The 20209-nt window shown below is 45.3% G+C and overlaps 1 protein-coding gene across 3 annotated transcripts in view; it reads right to left on the bottom strand.

Moving 5' to 3' along the window:
- LOC146839640 (uncharacterized) overlaps positions 1–20209 on the bottom strand; it is a 390678-nt gene that overhangs the window by 164243 nt on the left and 206226 nt on the right. For all 3 annotated transcript variants that reach the window (XM_085651728.1, XM_085651727.1, XM_085651729.1), the window contains 2 exons: positions 19862–19966; positions 18769–18864 (listed from right to left, as the gene is read on the bottom strand). In XM_085651728.1, coding sequence (XP_085507854.1) covers positions 18769–18864; positions 19862–19966 — 201 coding nt within the window. The remainder of the gene's footprint in view (positions 1–18768; positions 18865–19861; positions 19967–20209) is intronic.

Genomic DNA, 20209 nt, shown 5'->3' with positions numbered 1-20209 from the left:
TCTCAGACGTGGATCTGGTGTTGGGGAGGATACATTATTTTGTGCGGCGTGCTTGAGACTAGTAGAGCTCTTAGTCACTCTGACAGGGGTAATGTCAGCCGCCAGAGAGTGCGGTCTATTGCTTGCACGGACCTCTTGGCTGGACTATTGTATTGTAGCCATGGAGGGGCTGGGATGGTGGTGGATGGAAAAACAGGCAGGGTGTCTGGCATCTGGCGTCGGCCAGGTGAGGACGGCGCAGACGGGCTTGCCTTTGGCGTGCCTTTGGCATGCCACCGGTGCGCCACCGGCGCACCCCTGTGCGCGTCTGCTCGGCGCACTTCCTTAAATGTGCCAGGAAGAGGGCGGAACTACAGCAGCGTGGGGGTGAGTGAAGCGCTGACCTCTGTAGCTCTGAGGCTCAGTGATTGGGAGAAAGTGGTGTACGTGCCCTCTGCTCAAACGGCAAGCCGTGGCAGACCAGGGCAGCACAGTGAGGTTCAGGTGCGTGGAGCAGCGCGATAAAACAGGATTTACAATTTTTAAAAATGCTGCTCTCAGGTGAGCGGCGCAGCGCGATAAAACACAGTTTAAAATTGTTAAAAATGCTGTTTGCAGGAGCCGGTCTGACCTGTCTTGTCTTTCAGTAATGCAAGTAGGCTGTGAGTCCGCTCGGCGCACTACCTTAAATGTGCCAGGAAGTGGGCGGGACTGCAGCAGTGTGCGGGGGAGTGAAGCGCTGACCTCTGTAGCTCTGAGGATCAGTGATTGGGAGAAAGTGGTGTAAGTGCCCTCTGCTCAAACGGCAAGCAACGGCAGACCCAGGCACCACAGTGAGGTTCTGGTTCACGGAGCAGTGCGATAAAACACAATTTACAATTTTTAAAAATGCTGCATTCAGGTGAGCGGTGCTGCGCTATAAAACACAGTTTACAATTTTAAAAAATGCTGTTTCCAGGAGCAGGTCTGACCTGTCTTGTCCTTAGGTAATGCAAGTAGGCTGAGTTGACATGTCCCTGTGATACCTAAGCAAATCCTTAAGTATCTCAAGTGCGCAAGGAAGCCATATTGAGTGAGTACATGGGCTGGGCACTCGTCATTACGACTACCCTAGCTACAGGATGGCTTCACTGTACCACCAGATGTTTGGTACCAAACATCTTGTCACTGATAACAGTGTTGAATTTATTAATAAATGCACCCAGAGGGCACTTTAGAGGTGACCCATGAAAACCAACAGTCTACTATTGTGATTATTGACTGGTCCTAAGCAGCCAGCCACCCTAGACATGGTTCTGGCCTCATGAGTGGAGAGCCTTTGATCTCAGAGGTCCGGAATAAAGCCTGCTCTGGACATAGGTGTTTCACACCTTCCTCAAGCAGGATTTGCCTTCCATGGCTTCAAAAGCTTCCAAAGCTTCAAAGACCATGCCACCTTTGAAATGCTGCTCAGGCCTCTACAGTCAGTGGAAGATGCCAATCCCCCTTGTGCTGACCCCACTTTTGGCGAGAGGAAAGGCGAGAAAATGTGTAAGATTAAGAGGTGTGTCCACACCCAGCCAGCACCATTCCTAAGGTGGAGCAGCTGAGGTGGACCCCACTTTTCAGATTCCTCTATCTTGTTTTTGATAGAATTAGCATTCTAGGGTCAGGATTATGCCCACTTCCCACAGGAAGTGGTCATGTAGAGCGTGTATATACCCTAACTGTAAGGACCACATTAGCTACAACCCATCACTCCCATTAACGCACCTAAATTGAATATTTAGGTGCCACTCTTGAAACCAAGAACTCAGATTTGACTGACCTAAAGCTGAAGAGGACATAGAAGAGCTGCTGACCCGAGAACTGACATCCTGCTGTAGAGGTGTGCTGCAAAACCTGCCTGCCGGCTTCAGGTCTCGACAATCATAGTGAATTGTCTCATACTGCTGCTGTGTGGCCTCTAGGAACCCCAGAGAACTACCAGCACTTCGTAAATTGCCTAAGAACTCCCTTGGAGAAGAGGAGCTACTCCCCTGCAGTCCACAGGCACCGACAAGCAGAGTCCGGACATCAACTTGCAGCTCCCTGGCCCGACTGATGCAGAAGTTACCCAGGAGGAGGTACTCAAGCTCTGGGAGGTCAGATTTGTCTCCCCACGCAGTGTTAAAGCACAAGGACCCACCGCAGCAATGCAACACCAATAACCGGTGTACCAGGATGCCCTGCAACAAACAACTCCAGTGAAGAGTCCAGGCCAGACTCCAACTGCCAAGGAACCAAGCAGCCATCAAGTGACATCAGCACCCCTAAGAACCACTTTGAGTGTGGCCCAGCAGACCCAATTATCCCCCTCTGAACCCAGCTCGCCCTGTCTTGGTACCGATAAACCAACTCTGCTCCTGCATCCTAAAGGCCCTTGCGACACAGCTCCCATTTGGGGGCCCTTGACTTGTCCACAAGTTCCTCGGTGCAGCCTCTTTTTAGGTAACCCGCCTTGTTCGCAGCACACCAGCTACAAACCTCACCAGCACACTGCTCCTGGCTGAATCCTGGAAGCATGTGACAAACTGCTGGTAGAACTTTGCACCTTGGATACCTACACTTCCAAACCCAGAAGGTGAACCCGTGAAACTGTCTGCACTGTCTTGCTAATGAAAACATGCTTTTTTCTCCCATAGGTTTGCATTGTGCGTACAAATGCTTGACTTTGAACTTTTTACCTGCCCATAAGAATTCCTTAGTAAATCATTACTTACCCTTGAACGAGTATTTGATTTCATAAATTCTATAAAAATAAGTGTTATTTTTCTAAATTGGTATCAGATTTATTCTTTGAGTGTGTGTCTCATTTATTGCCTCTGTGAGTACAACAAATGCTTAGCACTACCCTCTGATAATCCTAGCAGCTTGCCCACACTAACACAAAATTGACCGTTACTTACTTATATATGAAACTATGAGTATTTTGAAAAATATTATATAGAATATGTGAAATATGCTGATGATAATTTTATGTAATAATGCTTGCATAGTAAAGTACTCGGAAATGACTAGAAAAAGAAACTAGAAATGATTAATAGTACATAATATTGCTGCTATGCTAGATGCCTTTGCATTACAAACATGTATTTTCATGAATGACACAGAATTATTGCTTTGAAAATGAAAACATGTACATACATTTTTAGTAGTGCCTAATATTTACATGTAACCTCTTTATTTTAGTGAGTCGAATAATATAATTGACAGTGTTTAGAAATTTGAACTTAACGTGGTGATGATTTAGCAAAGATTTTCATGTAGGCCTCAAATGTTTACTTTGCTTGTTCAAAAAGACAGGAACATGCTGAAATATCCACTTGAGCAGCTGTGAGAACCTTTGGTGAAGTGTTTTTCTCTAGATTTTAACAAAGAGCCTGTGTTGGACTTTGACCTTTTTGCAGGGTCATCCCTAAACTTTTTGCCTTTCTCCTAGCTTTTTTTCTGATATGGTGTTGGTGGTATTAGGCCTCTGGACACTTTAGCACTGCTGTCCAGTGTAAAGTATGTGTGCTCTCTGTGTTACATATGGTAAGATTGGTCTACACCTGTTCGGCATATTTAATTTACCTGTCAGTCCCTTGAAAAGTGGCATCTCATATACCCAGGGCTGGTAAATTAAATGCTACTGGTGGGCTTGCAGAGCTGATTGCGCCACCCAACAAAGTAGCCTTGCAAACCTATCTCAGGCCTCTGCCATTGCAGGGCCTGTGCAGGCAGTGTCACTGCTGCTGTGCCGTGGCACCTAAAGTGTGTGAAATGTTCGTGAACCCCCTTTTTCTACATGTCAGTCACCCATAAGGTAGGCCCTAGCTAGCCCTATGGGCAGGGTGCATTGTAGGTAAGAGATAGGGCATGTACCTTTAGTGTGTGACATGTACTGGTACTGACAAACAGCCATTTTGGGTTCTCACTACTGTGGTGCTGCCCTCCCATAGGAATGCATTGGGGATTACCTGATAAGTGTTTCAGTGGTAATTCCTGATATGAGAGGAGCAGCGCGGTCAAGTTGGTATGTTTGAAATAGTAATAATAAATGCTATGCAATGGTGTGCGCAGATTTATTATAACTATTTTAGAAATGCCACTTTTAGAAGTTGGCATTTCTGTGTGCTATGTGTCCGCCTGACTGATGTGAATTGCATGTCTGGCTTTTGAGTGACAGAGGCTGGTGAGGTGTGTGTGGCTCCAGCAGGGGCAGGGTGAGTCAGCGCTATGCTGAATGTGACATCTGCATTTGGAGTGGTTGGAGGAGTAGCCCCCTGGCCCTGAATAGGATTGTGCCTGCCTAGATCAATGCTGGTTCCGACCCCTTGTGGTGTGTCTGATGGCCAAGCCCCCATCTCCCAAAGAACGGTGTGAGCACTGTAAACAGAGTGCTCCAGAACCAGTTCTAGCTGGTCCCCCCAAGCCCTGTACTCTGCAGACAAAGGAGAAATGCAATATAAATATAGGGGTATGAACTCTGTCAGTGTGTGCTGTTTCTGTGCTACTGGGGCTTGCTGCTGCTGTGGGCCCAGGAGGAACCACCATGGGGGCTTGCCTCCTTGCTGGAGGAACCTGTGTGCTGGCCTACCTGGTCCCACCTGTGCCCCTTGGACAATTTCCTTGAATTTTCCAGGACCTTAAGGACTCCTAGCGCCTCGTTAGCTCTATATTTTAAACTGCCAAAGAAAAAGGAGCACGAGGGCTCCGCAGCGCAGAGCTGTGATATTGCCAAAGGGAATCCCGACGTGGGTATTCCCCCTAATTGAGAGGCGAGAATCAGGAGCCCAACCCACATTTGACCAAACTTGGCGTGAGCCTACCCCGCTTTTGGGCATATTATCAAGACAGGCGATAAAATTAAATATGGGGTGGGCACCTGCTTACGAATACGCATAAATGCGGGGTGAGCACCCGCGGTCACAATAAGCATTAAGGGGCATATTATCAAGACAGGCGTTAAAATTATCACCGCTTTAGTGGCAGAAAACTGCCGCTAAAAGAGCGAGAATGGGCTTGATAATATGCTCTATGGAATTCCAGTTGAAGCCCATGTTAGATGTGAAGGAAATCTAACCTGAGCTTCAACTGGAATTCCATAGAGCATATTATCAAGCCCATTATCGCCGTTTTAGCAGCAGTTTTCTGCCACTAAAGCGGCAATAATTTTATCGCCTGTCTTGATAATATGCCCCTGAATGCTTATTGTGACGGCGGGTGCTCACCCCGCATTTATGCGTATTCGTAAGCAGGTGCCCACTCCGTATTTGTCCGGTTCTAGTTAGCAGGTGCCCACCCCGCAATTCTCTTTAATTGAAGCGGGAGCCCACCCCACACTCACTGCCAAAGAAATCACCAACGCGGTCAGGCGCGACCCGGAATCCAGGCAGCCGTGCCTGGTTGTAGGCGGGGCCCTGCACCCCCATCCATGTCCGTAGCCTCGCGGGATCCAAGTCCCGGTCCCAGGAATGGGGCCCGGGCGAAGTGAAGAGAAGTCCTGAGCCCTAGGAGAGGGCCCAGGTGAAGTGTGAGGAGTCCGGTGACCGGAGGAGTGTGCTGGAGTCCCGGGACACCAGCGGAGTCCCCAAGCAGCCCGGTGAGTGCAGGTGGGACGTGTGGAGGCCCCTTACCTGCCACGGAGCCCAGCGGAGAAGAGCCTGCAGAGCCCTGGTGAGTGGGGGCTCTATGTGGTGAATTGATGGCCCCTTTCGAGGCACATTTCCGGTGCCTGCTGTCCTGAGCAGACCCACAGGAGAGCGGGCCACTCCAACGTGAGGCACCTTGTTTTTAGGGCCCCAGTGGGGGTCCAGAGGGTGAGGTTCTGTAATTCTCGAGTCTGACTCCATTTTGTTCTGTGCCACCATTTTGTGTTGCCCTCACGTAGGCCTGTGAAGGTAGCCTGGCGAATAAAGTGGCCTGGCCTTCTTAGTTCATGTATACATTAACTAGGTTTCTTTTTGACTCTGAAATGAACTGTAAGAAACTGACCTCTGCACCTGAAACTGACCCCGCAAAGCCAATTTCCCTGATCAATCTTTGTCTGAGATTGCCAATCAATGTTCAGGACATCGTTAACTTTTAGTTTCCTTGCACATGCCATATCTTGTTCAGCATCTGTTACCGTTTCTTTTTTTATGTTTCTTCATTACATGGGTTATGCTTTCAATTATAGGTTTGTCCGGCTTGTGGAGATTGAATTTGGGACATTCCTAATAACTAACTTTTGGGTTGGGATACTGTAAATTGAGTTTTTGTTATGTGACACTTTGTTTGAAAATGTACCTTCTTGGCTAGAATTTTGTGCAGTGGGTGTACATTTATAATGTGAATATTGGGTATAAAAGGAGACGTCTCGCCTAAGTCAAATGAGCAGTCTCCTGAGAATTTACACCGTGATGTATTTCTAGGATCACTGTTACTAGCTGCAGCTAATAAACTTGGTCTCTGATGCCATCCAGAAGTATTCTGTGTCTCTGTATACCAAGACAGGTGAACTCGAAGATCTTATGCGTGTCCCTGACGCCACTGGGTTAAACCCCGGTTCTTCAACTGGCGCCCATCGTGGGGCGATTTCAGCGGTACTGGTCCAAGCCCGAAGATTGCGAGGAGCCCCGTGAGGAAATTCTGGAAGACGGCCGCCACTTCATCGACCCCTGCATGTCGACGTGAAACAAAGGTTTTTTTTCTGCGAGGCTTCCGCTTTCCGATGGCTGCGAAGGACTGCTGTCCTGACTGTCACCCTGTCTTGGACCCTCTTGTGATGATTTGTAAGGCGAGACATTAGACGGTCTTCTGGTGGCGTGACAGACATTTCGGTTAAGTATAAGTGGGTCGCTCCCACGACTTTTTTTTGTTTCTTGGTTTTGATTCGGCCATTGCAATAGTCGAAGCCGGGGGGTTCATATATTTGCAAGTGTATCATTTTTGATAACCCCTTGAAGTTTGAAGCAAGACTAGTGAGCTAAAAGATGCCTGGTTTTAGCAAATTTAGGAAATGGTTTTGTTGTAGTTGTAATAGGGATTCCCAATTGGAGGACTCGTGTCCGATACCTCCGGTTGGAACTCCAACTTATGAGCTCTATTCAAAGCATGGTGTAGGTCCCATTACCTTTAATGCAGTATGGGTTCGTTATACAAGGAAAGATGGTGTTTTACGATGGCCCCAACATGGTAGTTTTGAATCAGATGTTTTAGATAACCTAGAAGTTGCGCTATTTAAGAAGAAAGCCCGGCCGGCGATGTTTGACTCTTTCCGCCTTTGGCGTAAGGAAGCCAAACAGCGAGAAATTAAGCAAGCTAAGAGAGATAGGAAGGAAAGGAATATATCGGTAATGCAAGCTGCTAGGCAGTTTAAGGAAGATGAAGAAGATCGTGCGATTGAAGTGTCAGATAGACAACATTGCATGGCCATTGACAAATGTTACCCGGCTTTGCCACCTCCCCTTTCAAATGTGACTGTAGATCCTGAAAAGGATCCTTTGATGTCACATTTACTGAGATTACCATCCCCGTATGTGCAGGGTGCTACTGCACCTCCGTTACCTCCAGTTGTTGCACCCCTTGTTGTCGTTCAACCCTCTGTTGTTGTTCAGCCACCCGTTGCTTCACAGGTGGTTCTTCCTCCCCTGGCGCAGCCCCCTCCAGGGCCGCCAGCCTTGCCACCAGCCTTGCCTCAAACTCCTTTGCCTTACACTCCTTTATCTTCGACTTCTCTTATTTCTGTCCCTACGTCTCTGTCACCTCAAAACACTTTGTCTCCTGTCCTCATGTCAACTTCTTCTCCTTCTGCTCGGTAACGAATGACTGAGACTGTTACTAGGCTTTTGTCTCCTTTCTTTGGGTCACTGAATATGATCCCTGTTTCTGAACGTAAGCAGAGATGTAGATCTCCTTGCTCATAGATGGGTTTCGAATACCTCCAAGTACAGTCCACAAGTGGTTATGGATATCTTCCTACAGTGGGAGGCACCAAAACAAAGGTATGTTTTTGATGTCATGTGTACCTTCCTTCGTCAGGAGTGGGAAGATAATGAGTTGGGTTCAGTTCCACTGGAATTGCTTAATGTTCAGTCTGAATTTGGTAAAGGGACGATAGTGGGTTCCGCTGTTGAGGAAGCGGTAGAGACACTACTCACTTTTAGGTCTAGACTTCCACCTCAGTCACTGTTCGAACCTGACCCTTCTATTAGGAGAAAAGTGAAGCAGTATCCTATGAGAGAGGTTCCCCCTGTATGGAGAGAGGCAGTTGTGGCTGATGCCGCTCATGGTATTGCGGCTGCACCGGCTCATTTTCAGCGAGTGTGGGTGCATGTCCCTTGGAAGAGAGCTGAGGTCCTCTCTCTTAAGCAGACTTTGCCTGACCCCCGTAAAAATCCTGCTGGTTATTATAAGGCGTTGTCTCAGACAGTTGATGCGTGTGTTATGAATTTAGCTGACATAGATATGTTGATGGGTAATGTAGTTCCTCAACCCTTGTGGGCGAAGATCCGTCACGAGGATCACGCGCCAGAGTTAGGAGATACGTGGGTTAATATTACTGCTGCAGATGGTCGGCAGGTAGGAGGTGCCAAACCTGAACTCTTAGTTGCAGAACTACCTGGTAGGATTATTAATTTAATGAAAACTATGATGCCTCCTCTGCGGGTGAATTGGGACAAGTTAGAGGCATGCAAACAAAAGAAGGACGAGAGTGTGTCTGATTTCTTCACTAGGTTTGAGGAAACATTCATTGATCATAGTGGTCAGGATATGAGTACAGAAGGTGGTCCGAGGTTGTTTGTAGATAAGTTTGTTTTTAATTAACTTCCTGAACTTTCTAATAAGTTAAAGGACTCTGAGAGTTCATGGGCTGTTTCTTCTTCGGCTCAGATATTGGCTACTGCACAATACTATGAGAATAGAGATAAAGATGAGAAGGATAAAGTAGAGAAGAAGACTAGAGAATTAAAAACGAAAGTTCTTCTGCAGCAGGCTTATCCGCCTCACCCTAATCAGCGTCAGTTTCAGCAACCTTCTCAGTTTCAGCAACCCCCACAGTTTCAGAAACTGTTGCAGAAGCCTGAGTCTTTTGCTTCACGACTCCCGCAAGGCCCTAATCAGTGTGCTTATAGTAATGAAGAAGGTCACTTCAAGAATAGTTGCCCGATCTTGCTACAGCGTGCGAATGGTATGTCTGCTCTGAGAGGTCGTGGTAGTTTCCAACAAGTACCTAGGGGTAGGGGACGTGGTACGTTTCCCCAGAATGAACGTTCCTTTTCCCCTCAGAATTCTATGAATTATTTTGACCAACAGAACGTTCCGACCGTCCAGTCCGCTCAGTACTACACTGATGATTATTATGTTGGAAGTGAGAGTGCTGGTTTTAATGATAGTTAGGACAGCCATGGACAAAGGGAGGGAGTAGTGTCAGTTCCAGTAGACCAGAGTGAACCTTATGTTGAAGTGATTACATCAGGTGTGGCAGAACCTTTTCTTTTGGATACTGGTGCAGCAAAGAGTTCTATCATGCACTCTAAACTCCCCGGCGCACCTTTGTCTGGCTTGACCAATGTTTCAGTAGGATTTTCTGGCGCCCCAGTTCGTAATCCGGTTTCTTGTCCTTTGCCCCTTTCTATTGGTCCCTGTGAATTGGAGGCTCCCCTTATTCTAACGACGGGCTGTGGCGAGAATCTGTTGGGTTTGGACTTGTTGAAAAGATTGCATGCAACATTATATTGTTCTCCTTCGGGAGTACATCTTACGGTGGGTAAGACAGTGATTTCCCCGATGTATCTGTCTAAGGATCACCTTCCACTGGAACTGCGTTCTCTCCCTGATACACTTTGGGCTACAGGTCCCAATGATGTTGGTCTCTTGCAGATTCCACCCTACGTTGTTACCCTTAAGTTGAATGCTAAATTACCTCGCATTCCCCAGTACAAAATTTCCAGTGATGGCGAAAGGGCACTTTTAGCGATTATCTATGATTTGGTTGAGAAAGGTGTGGTTGAAGAAACGAGAGGTAATGTGTGTAACAGTCCTGTTCTACCTGTCCTTAAGCGTACTAACTCTTCTCAGCCACCTGTGTATCGGTTTGTGATCGACCTTCGAGAGGTCAATAAGATCGTTGTGCCACAGTTTCCTGTTGTCCCGGACATTACTGCTTTATTGACTATGATCCCTGCCTTAGCTGCTTGGTTTTCTGTTATTGATCTGAAGAATGCCTTTTTCAGCATTCCTATTGCTGAAGAGAGTAGGGATATTTTTGGCTTCTCTTTAGGAGGCCGAAACTTCCGGTTTAAACGAGCTCCTCAAGGTTATTGTGAAAGTCCTTCTATCTATAGTCAGGCTTTGAAAACACAGCTTGATACCTTTCCTCTGCCTCCTGGTGCTACTCTTATCCAGTATGTTGATGATCTTTTGGTTGCTGCTGACTATGAGGACATTTGTAAAGAAGTTACTCTTTCTTTGTTACGCAATTTGTCTGACCTTCATCACAAGGTTTCACCTTCTAAGTTGCAGTATTGCCGCCAAGTGGTGACCTACTTTGGTCATCTCTTGTCGAAGGAGGGAAGACGATTGACCCCAGAACGTATTCAAGCAATTGCTCAAATGTCTGTACCACGTACACAGAGAGAGGTGCGTGCATTTTTAGGCATTACATCGTATTGTAGACAGTGGATTCCAAATTTTTCCCAGTTAGCGAAACCTCTGTTGGCACTTACTCTTAAGGATACACCACACCCTCTTCCCTGGACAGAGGAATGTCAGAAGAGTTTTATGGAATTACGAACTGCACTGTGTTCTGCTCCTGTGTTAGGTACTCCTGACTATAGTAAGCCTTTTACACTCTATGTGCATGAGAGAGAAGGTTGTGCGTTGTCAGTGTTGGCACAACAATTTGGAGCCAAGCAGCGCCCATGTGCATATTTTTCAGCTACTTTAGATCTGGTAGCTAGGGCGTTGCCTAGTTGTCTAAGAGCTACAGCGGCAGCGGCTGTTTCTATCCGACAGTCTGCTGGCTTGGTATTGGATAATACATTGATTGTGATGGTCCCACATGCAGTGGATACCATATTGAATAGAACGAAGACTCAAAATCTTACCAGTGCGCGTTTGTCAGGTTATGAGTTGATGCTTTTGGCTAGCCATGTGCACATCAAGCGGTGCAACACATTGAATCCAGCTACATTGTTGCCGATTTTTGTAGAGACAGATGCTCAGGAACAGCATGACTGTTTTCTCCGGACAGAGGAGGAAACAAAGGGTAGAATTGAACTGAAAGATACTCCTCTTTCGAATCCTGATGGTACCCTATGGGTAGATGGTTCCTGCTTTAAGCTTCCGAATGGAGAGACGACTGCAGCATATGCTGTTACAACTTTGCACACGATTGTTGAAACAGCACGTATTGCACAGAATTCAGCTCAAGCAGCGGAGTTGATAGCATTGACTAGAGCGTGTGTTTTGTCAAAAGGAAAGAGAGTGAATGTTTATACTGATAGCCAATACGCATTTGGCGTGGCTCACAGTTTTGGTCGCTTGTGGAAAGAGAGAGGATTTCTTACTTCCCATGGTACGAAAATTCAGCATGGACAATTAGTGAGTGAACTTCTTGAATCACTTACTTTGCCGACCCAAATTGCGATAGTGAAGTGTAGTGCGTATAAGAAGGTTACGGTTGATGTGGGTCAAGGGAATGCGTTTGCAGATGAAGTAGCAAGAGAAACAGCGCAAGATGTGACGAGTCGGTTGTATGTTGCAGGTCCTGCCAGATGGGTTGTGGAAGGAGTAATGTGTGAAGATACAACAGAAAGTGTGAAGATGATTCAGGCAGAAGCTACTGAGAAAGAATTGAGTATGTGGAGAGAGAGTACGGGAATGTTGGATTCAACAGGCTTTTGGGTTGAGTTGTCAAAGCACCAGCGATGGTTGTTGCCGGATGCATATGTGCTTCCGGTGGTTACTATGGCTCATGGGCTGGCTCACATTAGTTCAAAAGGGATATGTAAGTTGTTGGCTCCGATATGGCAGAATGGTTGAATTCCTAAGTATGCTGAGAATTTGGTTAAACACTGCATGATTTGCTTGATGCATAATCCTGGAAAGGGAACCCCAACTCCAGCGGGTCATTTTGCTCCTCCAACGTATCCGTTCGAGGTGTTGCAGATAGACTATATTCATATGGAAAGATGCAATAACTTGAAGTATGTCCTTGTGGTTGTTTGTGCCTTTTCCAGATGGATAGAGGCCTACCCCCTAAAGGATAATACTGCCCTGTCTACAGCCAAGGTTTTGCTCAAAGAATTCTTTCCCAGATATGGCTTGCCGAGAATGGTATGGAGTGATAATGGAAGTGAATTTGTGGGTCAGATTATGAAGAAAGTATGTGCGGGTCTGGGTATCAACCAGAAATTTCACGCTGCGAATCACCCCCAGTCACCAGGCCTGGTTGAGTGCTATAATGGCACTCTGAAGCTGAAGTTGGCCAAGGTGCAAGCGAGCTCTGGTCTTACATGGCCCGATGCCTTACCATTGGCACTTTTGTCCACGAGAACGACAGTACATTCTCGCGTAGGACTTAGCCCATACGAGATTGTTTTTGGATGCCCGGCGAATGTCTGGGGTGTGCCGAGGCGTAAGAAATACAGTGATATCGAATACCCTATGTTGGTTGACTACTTACATGATTTGACTGCTAAATTGCGTGTTCTTCACCAACAGGTCCATGACACTCTGCCTTCAGTTTCTGTAGACGCAGGCCACACGATTCAACCTGGCGACTGGGTTCTAACCAAGAATTTCCAGAGGTCAAAGAACTTGGAACCAAGATGGACCGGTCCATACCAAGTCCTGTTATCAACTCGGACTGCTATTAAGGTGTTCGGCAAGAAAAACTGGGTACATGGTACCCATTGTAAGAAGATACCTTTGCCCTTACCGTACGATAAGTGGGTCCGAGAAGGTGTTGCCGATTCCGAGAGTGAAAGGGTTCCGAGATTTGTACCTTTTAGCGATGCACCTCTGGAATGGACTCAGTCAGAACGTGCGGATGATAAAGTCTTGCAAGAAGCTGTGCCGCCGTGTTTGAGAATTGATACTACGCACCCAGAGACACTCTTTCAGGATCAAACTGTGCCTGGTAAAGAACGCTACAACTTAAGGTCTAAAAAGGACAAATAAAATTTGAATTTTTGTGTGAATTACACTCTTTCAGACAAGAGACTATTTTTCTTTTTCTTTTTCGAACCACCATCCAGGTTCAGCTGCAGGGTCGCGGTATAAGAACTTAAGGGGTGGCCCGCGTATTGACAAAAGGTCTGCGGTTCTAGGGGCGTCTAGGACGCCTGGACGCACACTTGAGTGAAGAAGGAAAATTGCCTCGAGCAGCACGTTAGAGGATGGAGTCTGTTGTAACTGAAAGAGATGTTGAGAGAATAGATCTTAAGACACGATTTTGTACATTGATACATAGCAAATGTTTTATAATATTGTGCTTTTTAATGTTTTTAAGTATCACATTAGCTTGTGTGGGTTGGACTGTCTATGCTACACAACAGACATCTGCACCCACCTCCCAACCTCTGCTTTCTTTCACTACTGTTTCGTTGTACCAGTTTTATACGTTGCCTGAACATGAACAGACAAGGAGATCAGAATTTGTTTACAACTCGTTTATACAGTTGTTGCATCAGCATCAGTTAGTAGTAAATACCACTAATTGTTGGGTTTCTGGTCTTATGCCTCATACGACAGATATAGGTATGCCATATTTGGTTTTGCCTTTTTCTTTTAATGGGTCTGTGTGGGCTTTTCAGACCATGTTTATCTATGCAAATGAGGTACGCCCCTTACGTTCCCTTAAAGATAACTCGAGCAATAGTGCCTTAATAAGGGGAATAGTAGCTATGATCCGAGATATTGATGCATATAATGCTATCCCTAAGGATGAGGTGCAGGCTTACGTTGGTTGGAACGTGACTGGATATAGTACCAGTTTGACAGAGAAGGAGAGATGAAAAAGGTCTCCCCCTATTTGGATTGTACCCCACCGAGGCCACTTTTGTTTTCAAGGTAATGGTCGGAATCCGAAAGCTCAGCTAGGTAAGAGTGTGTGTGCTCAAACCTATGTCTATTCATCTCGGACTTCTCCGCCGTTTGTGCCAGCTAAAGGCACATATTTTGTTTGTCATGACAGAGCCTATACATGGTAGGCCTGGGCGGTAAATTCCGTTCCGCTCGCGGAATTTGCGGAATTTGGGTAATTTCGCGTTCCGCGGAGAACACGAAAGTGCCCAAAAATCTGCGTTCCGCAACTTCGCGGAATTTTTTGCTTGTTCGCGTTCTCAATATGCGTGTTCGCGAGATATTTCACCCCGAGCACGCAATCAGCGATCGCGAACAGGAAAAAAGTATCGCGAACAAGCAATTCCGCGTGTTCGCGGAATTTCTGCATGTTCGCGGAGATTTTTTACCGTTTCGCGGAGATTTGCGTAACGCGATTACGCAAATTCCGCCCACCCCTAATACATGGTTGCCACCTGATTTTTCAGGAACGTGTTATGTGGCGTTTCTACTTCCCCCTACATACACTACTGCTTCAGACTATCATAGAATGAGATATGGTAGAGGTGTCTTCAATAAGGAAGATACCGCAGCACGCGAAGGAGGAGATTTCTTCAAGGGCTTCTTTCCCTTTTGGGGTCCTATCATCAATAGTAGGCATATTCGACAGCTTGTCCGCGTTGTTGAAGCTACTATTAATGAGACAGCAGGTGCTCTTAGTAATGTTACAGCTGAACTTCAAGCGGACAACCTTATGACTTTGCAGAACCGTATGGTATTAGACATCATACTTGCAGATCGAGGAGGAGTATGTAAATTGATTGGATCCAGTTGCTGTGTTTACATACCAGATAATGCCCCTAAAATGTACCAAGCCATCTCTAGGTTGTATAAAATCTCTGAGTCTGTCCATGTAGACGAAGGAGACTGGTCATTGACGGGATGGTTTTGGGGACTGCTGTCCAAATGGGGATGGAAGATTTTGACATTCCTTGGTATGGTTTTAACCATCCTTTTCTCTTGTTGTCTTTGCATCCAGTGTGGTCGCGCCATTTGTAGTCTTTGTGCTACTATGTGTGTTCGGAGACCTGTCCCGAGAGAAGTAGAGAATAATAAGATGATGCTACAGCAACACCTTGATGACCTAATGAATATCGACATAGACCTAGATTCAGATTAACATGAGTCTTAGGTTATTGCCTACGTAATGGCAAAAGGAGGGTCTGAGGTTCTGTAATTCTCGAGTCTGACTCCATTTTGTTCTGTGCCACCATTTTGTGTTGCCCTCACGTAGGCCTGTGAAGGTAGCCTGGCGAATAAAGTGGCCTGGCCTTCTTAGTTCATGTATACATTAACTGGGTTTCTTTTTGACTCTGAAATGAACTGTAAGAAACTGACCTCTGCACCTGAAACTGACCCCGCAAAGCCAATTTCCCTGATCTATCTTTGTCTGAGATTGCCAATCAATGTTCAGGACATCCTTAACTTTTAGTTTCCTTGCACATGCCTTATCTTGTTCAGCATCTGTTACCGTTTCTTTTTTATGTTTCTTCATTACATGGGTTATGCTTTCAATTATAATGATAGGTTTGTCCGGCTTATGGAGATTGAATTTGGGACATTCCTAATAATTAACTTTTGGGTTGGGATACTGTAAATTGAGTTTTTGTTATGTGACACTTTGTTTGAAAATGTACCTTATTGGCTAGAATTTTGTGCAGTGGGTGTACATTTATAATGTGAATATTGGGTATAAAAGGAGACGTCACGCCTTAGTAAAATGAGCAGTCTCCTGAGAATTTACACCGTGATGTATTTCTAGGATCACTGTTACTAGCTGCAGCTAATAAACTTGGTCTCTGATGCCATCCAGAAGTATTCCGTGTCTCTGTATACCAAGACAGGTGAACTCGAAGATCTTAGGCATGCCCCTGACGCCGCTGGGTTAAACCCCGGTTCTTCAACGGCACAGTGGTTCCCGTGCCTCTTTTGTTTTTGTTATTTCTCACAGCTGCCCTGTCTGACAGAGGGCAGCTGCAACATTGGGTTGCATTTACTTGGCAGAGCCACAGTGTGGTTCCAGAGGGCACAGTGAGTGCCAGTGCCCACGTTTTTGCCTGCACTGATGCACCGCAATTAGCAGCAGCTGCCACGTTTAGGCCTGTGCAATTGTGCACTTTTGGGATTCTGCTGCCTTGGTAGCCAGCCCTGACATTTTGAGACAGAGGGCATTGGAGCCCCAGCAAAAGGCCAGTTGGCCAGGGTGTCAGTTCTATGTTGGTAGGGCACAAGGCCCTAATGTAATGGCATAATGTGATTTATGCTTGTGATGCCTATGACATAATGTGTTTATGTTTAGGATGTTTATGCATAATGTGTTTATGCTGATAAGGCCTAGTGCATAATGAGTTTCTGCTAATGAGGTTTGGGCCTAATGCGGATATGCCTAATGTCATGCTATGATATTTTAAGATGGTATCTAATGTGACTGTGATAATGCTTAGGTCATTATTGTACCAGTAGTTACTGGTTGTGGTTTATATTTACTTACCTCTTCTGCTAGTTCTGACCATGGCCCGATTGGCCTGGCCTTGTATATAATCCCTGTGAATATTGCCCAGTGCCAGTTGGCACAGTGGAGATGTGTGATTATGTTTCTAATGTGTTTATGATAATACAGAGGCTATTTTTGATATAACCTTGTGTGGAGTTACTTTTGTCTTGTACCTAGTGTGTTGCTGCTGTGTGTGTGTTGCGCAAACGCTTTACACATTGCCTCTGGGATAAGCCTGACTGCTCGTGCCAAGCTACCAAGGGGGTGAGCAGGGGTTATTTTCAGCGTGTAACTCCCTTGTCCGGACTAGAGTGGTGGTATCTGCCTAGCTTAGGTGCATGCCCTAGCCAACCAGAAATCCCATTTCTAACAGCCTGCTTATGATACAGCAACTATTTTGACAGAAATGTATCAATTCTATTGCAAACCCAGGCGGACAATGTGAAACGTAAAATGCTGACTTCCAAGGAAAGGATGGAAATGAAATAATAATAGGAACATAATGAATTTTCAAAAGGATTACTTGAAGCTTCCGAATTTCATAGTGAGGTATTGATCACCCATGAGCAGCCCCCTATGGACAACCAATGGAAATCGTATGGAGTGACCAAAAGAGATATTTTGTGGGTGTAAACTATGAACCATTTGGAGAAATAATTGCCCCCTGGGAAAGGATTCGGCTGGCTAGCTGAATTTTCCATTTCCTTGCCTGGCATGCTGTCGGACTGAACTTTGGTCTTTTCCGATCCCCACCCTTGAACTGAAGTTTCCTGGTACCTGTACTTTCTTGCTAGTAAAGTTGAGCAGGTCATAACCTTTTGGCTGAAGGGTTATTTGAATCCTACTGTTGCAGGCTGTGCTTCAGTTTCCCTAACTTTCCCTGAACTCTTGTGGTTACAGAAGAGATCAGCAAACAATCTTGGTTGGTATGATTCAAATGTTTATGCTTTTCAATTCTCTTCTTTTGTTCTCTCTCTCCCGAGGTCATCCGCAAACGCATTTCCTGAAATCTGTGATGTGTTGTGTGATTACTTGTACTAATTGGATTCAACATTAAATCTGATCTTAAATGTGTTCCTGTACTTTGACCATTCAATTTTAGGTTTAGATAAAGAACATAATTGACCTGAAATACCATCATGTTTGTCATTCTTCTCTGGAATTTATATTTCTTATTTCAAGTGATGTGGTATTGATGATATTGTGTTCAGATGTTTATGATATTCTAGGTCCTCGTAAAGAAGTTGCTCGTAGACTAAATATCCAAGTTGCTGTTAGCTCACATAAAAGATCCATCAGAGGACCCCGGATTAATAAAATGGTAAACAGTTTGATTGGGCCAACGGTTTGATTTGTTTGTGTTATGTTATTAGGTAGATGTTGGTAAGTGAAAAATGTGTTTATGCTTTCAGCTGAAACTCCTCTGTCAGCCAATAAGGGAATCACTGGTCTCTACACAGCATACTTCATTTTAGTGCACATATAAAAAGCCAGCCTCCTACACAGCCTTTTAAATACATTGCACCCTGGCCTCTGAGTTGTCCAGGGCCTGCCTTAGGGCTGACATATGTATAAAAAGAGGAGGTTTGGGCCTGCTAAAGCGTTCATTTTAACAGGTCAACATGGCAGTGTAAACTGCACATACAGGCTCTGCAATAGGAGGCCTGAGACATGTTTAAAGGACTACTTAAGTTGGTGGCACAACAGTGCTGCTGGTCCACTAGTAGCATTTAATGTACAGACCCTGGGTACAAAGAATACCAATCTACTAGGGACTTTTAAGTAAATTTAATATGCGGATTCGGGCTAAACCAATATTACCATGTGTAGGGGACAGAGCACAAGCACTTTAGCACTGGTTAGCAGTGGTAAAGTCCACTGGGTCCTAATACCAGCAAAAACAAGGTCATACAAGTGGAGGAGACAGGCAAAAAGTTGGGGGGAAGACCGCCCTCATACTGTCAGGTCTAACACTGTATTGCAAATACATTGAAAGACAACTGCTAGACCTATTTTCTTTTGTCAATGCTTGTTTAATACGTGTTGTACTTTAATCTATGCACATATTTTATAGGATGGATCTGCAACAAAAACAATCATGAAAATGTTTGCACTAATGAACTACAATGCATCCTTTGATTGTGGCCATTGTGTGGTCCACGAATTTGCTCATTCTTTCTCACCATCACAGGCGGGTCCTGTGTATCCATCCGCACAAACACATGCTTGAGACGGGCAAAAGCCATGGGCGCAGCTAATCGCGGAGCAGGCTGTGGCAACTGTAATGGGGAAGAAAACCACACACAGGTACTTTTAGTGGTTAATGGGGTTTGTTTTTACATTATTTATAATAGCACATGATTACCAAATCTCATGTAGAATGCACTGATAATTTATCGTCTTCAACTGACAATTTCACATGCCGGGACCTATCAATGAAATTATAGATTAAAGTAACATGCAAACATTGGGGCATATCAATAACGAGGCGATAGAAAATTATCGCCGTTTTCGGCCGAAAAGCGGCGATAATTTTATCGCCTCATTAGCAAGGTCACTCTAACGCATGAAACCTTGCTTTAGAGTACGAAATCTTAACGCCCAGCTTTGCATCTCTAATGAGATGCAAAGTGGGCATTCCTGACCTGACATGACAGGAGAAATGTCGCTAAGCGACATTTCTCCTATCATCAAGCCCCACGCTATGAAGCATAGCGGCAGGAAAAGTAGCGATAACCCCTGTTATCGCTACTTTCCTTACGCCTGCTTCAGGACTGACTTAGCCATGATATCCTATGGAAGGAGGACATCATGGCTAAGTTTGTGAGTCCCTATCAGCAAGCTAATGCCACATTTCGTGAGATTATCGCTGGGTTTCCCGCGATAATCTCATGTTAGGCAGTTAGCGCTATGATTTTTATCGCTTTTGAGATAAGCGTTGCTAATAGCACGCTAATAGCACGCTATTTCAGCAATAAAAATCCACGTTAGCCGGCGATAATTATCCTAGCGCTAAGTGCGCTTAGCGATAATTATTGGCGGTTGTTGTTGATATGCCCCATTGTTCTAGTAAAGGGTGCTAATAGAGTCGGTGTGACAAGGAAACCCACAATATGTTGCACCATTCTTGCGGTTCTTCCTCCATTGATAGAATGTATTGCATGAGTTTCTGGGATGGCTGCTCAAAGAACTATCATGAAGCTCCTGTCTGTCATCTTCAGTGAATCATTGGCAGTGACCATTGTGCGGTTCTCCGAGCCATCTGTTTGCTCTTACCTTCTTTACACTCTGCTCCTGTGTATCCCAGCGAGCAAACGCATTTGCCACCCGAGCACACACCACCATTTTTGCATGCCGCATCAGCACTGCAACTTGCAGCCACTACAGAGGACGAGAAAAACAGAGAAAGGTAACATAAGGGAAAGCACAATAACAATATTTGGCGTGAAATTGGGAAAACAAAGAGAGCGAACGGAAGCTCAGCACTCAATTTATTTATTTTAATCTTATTTTTAAATAATACTTAAGTATAAGTAAGAATAGCTAAAAAGAATACTTAAGTAACATCAAACGACTGTCTTGCCTCCATGCATCGGTCTATATTACACAATACATAAAAATTCA

This window comes from Triturus cristatus, chromosome 4_1 (genome assembly GCF_964204655.1).
Source record: "Triturus cristatus chromosome 4_1, aTriCri1.1, whole genome shotgun sequence".
NCBI lineage: Eukaryota > Metazoa > Chordata > Amphibia > Caudata > Salamandridae > Triturus > Triturus cristatus.
This window is presented reverse-complemented; position numbering and strand designations above follow the sequence as displayed.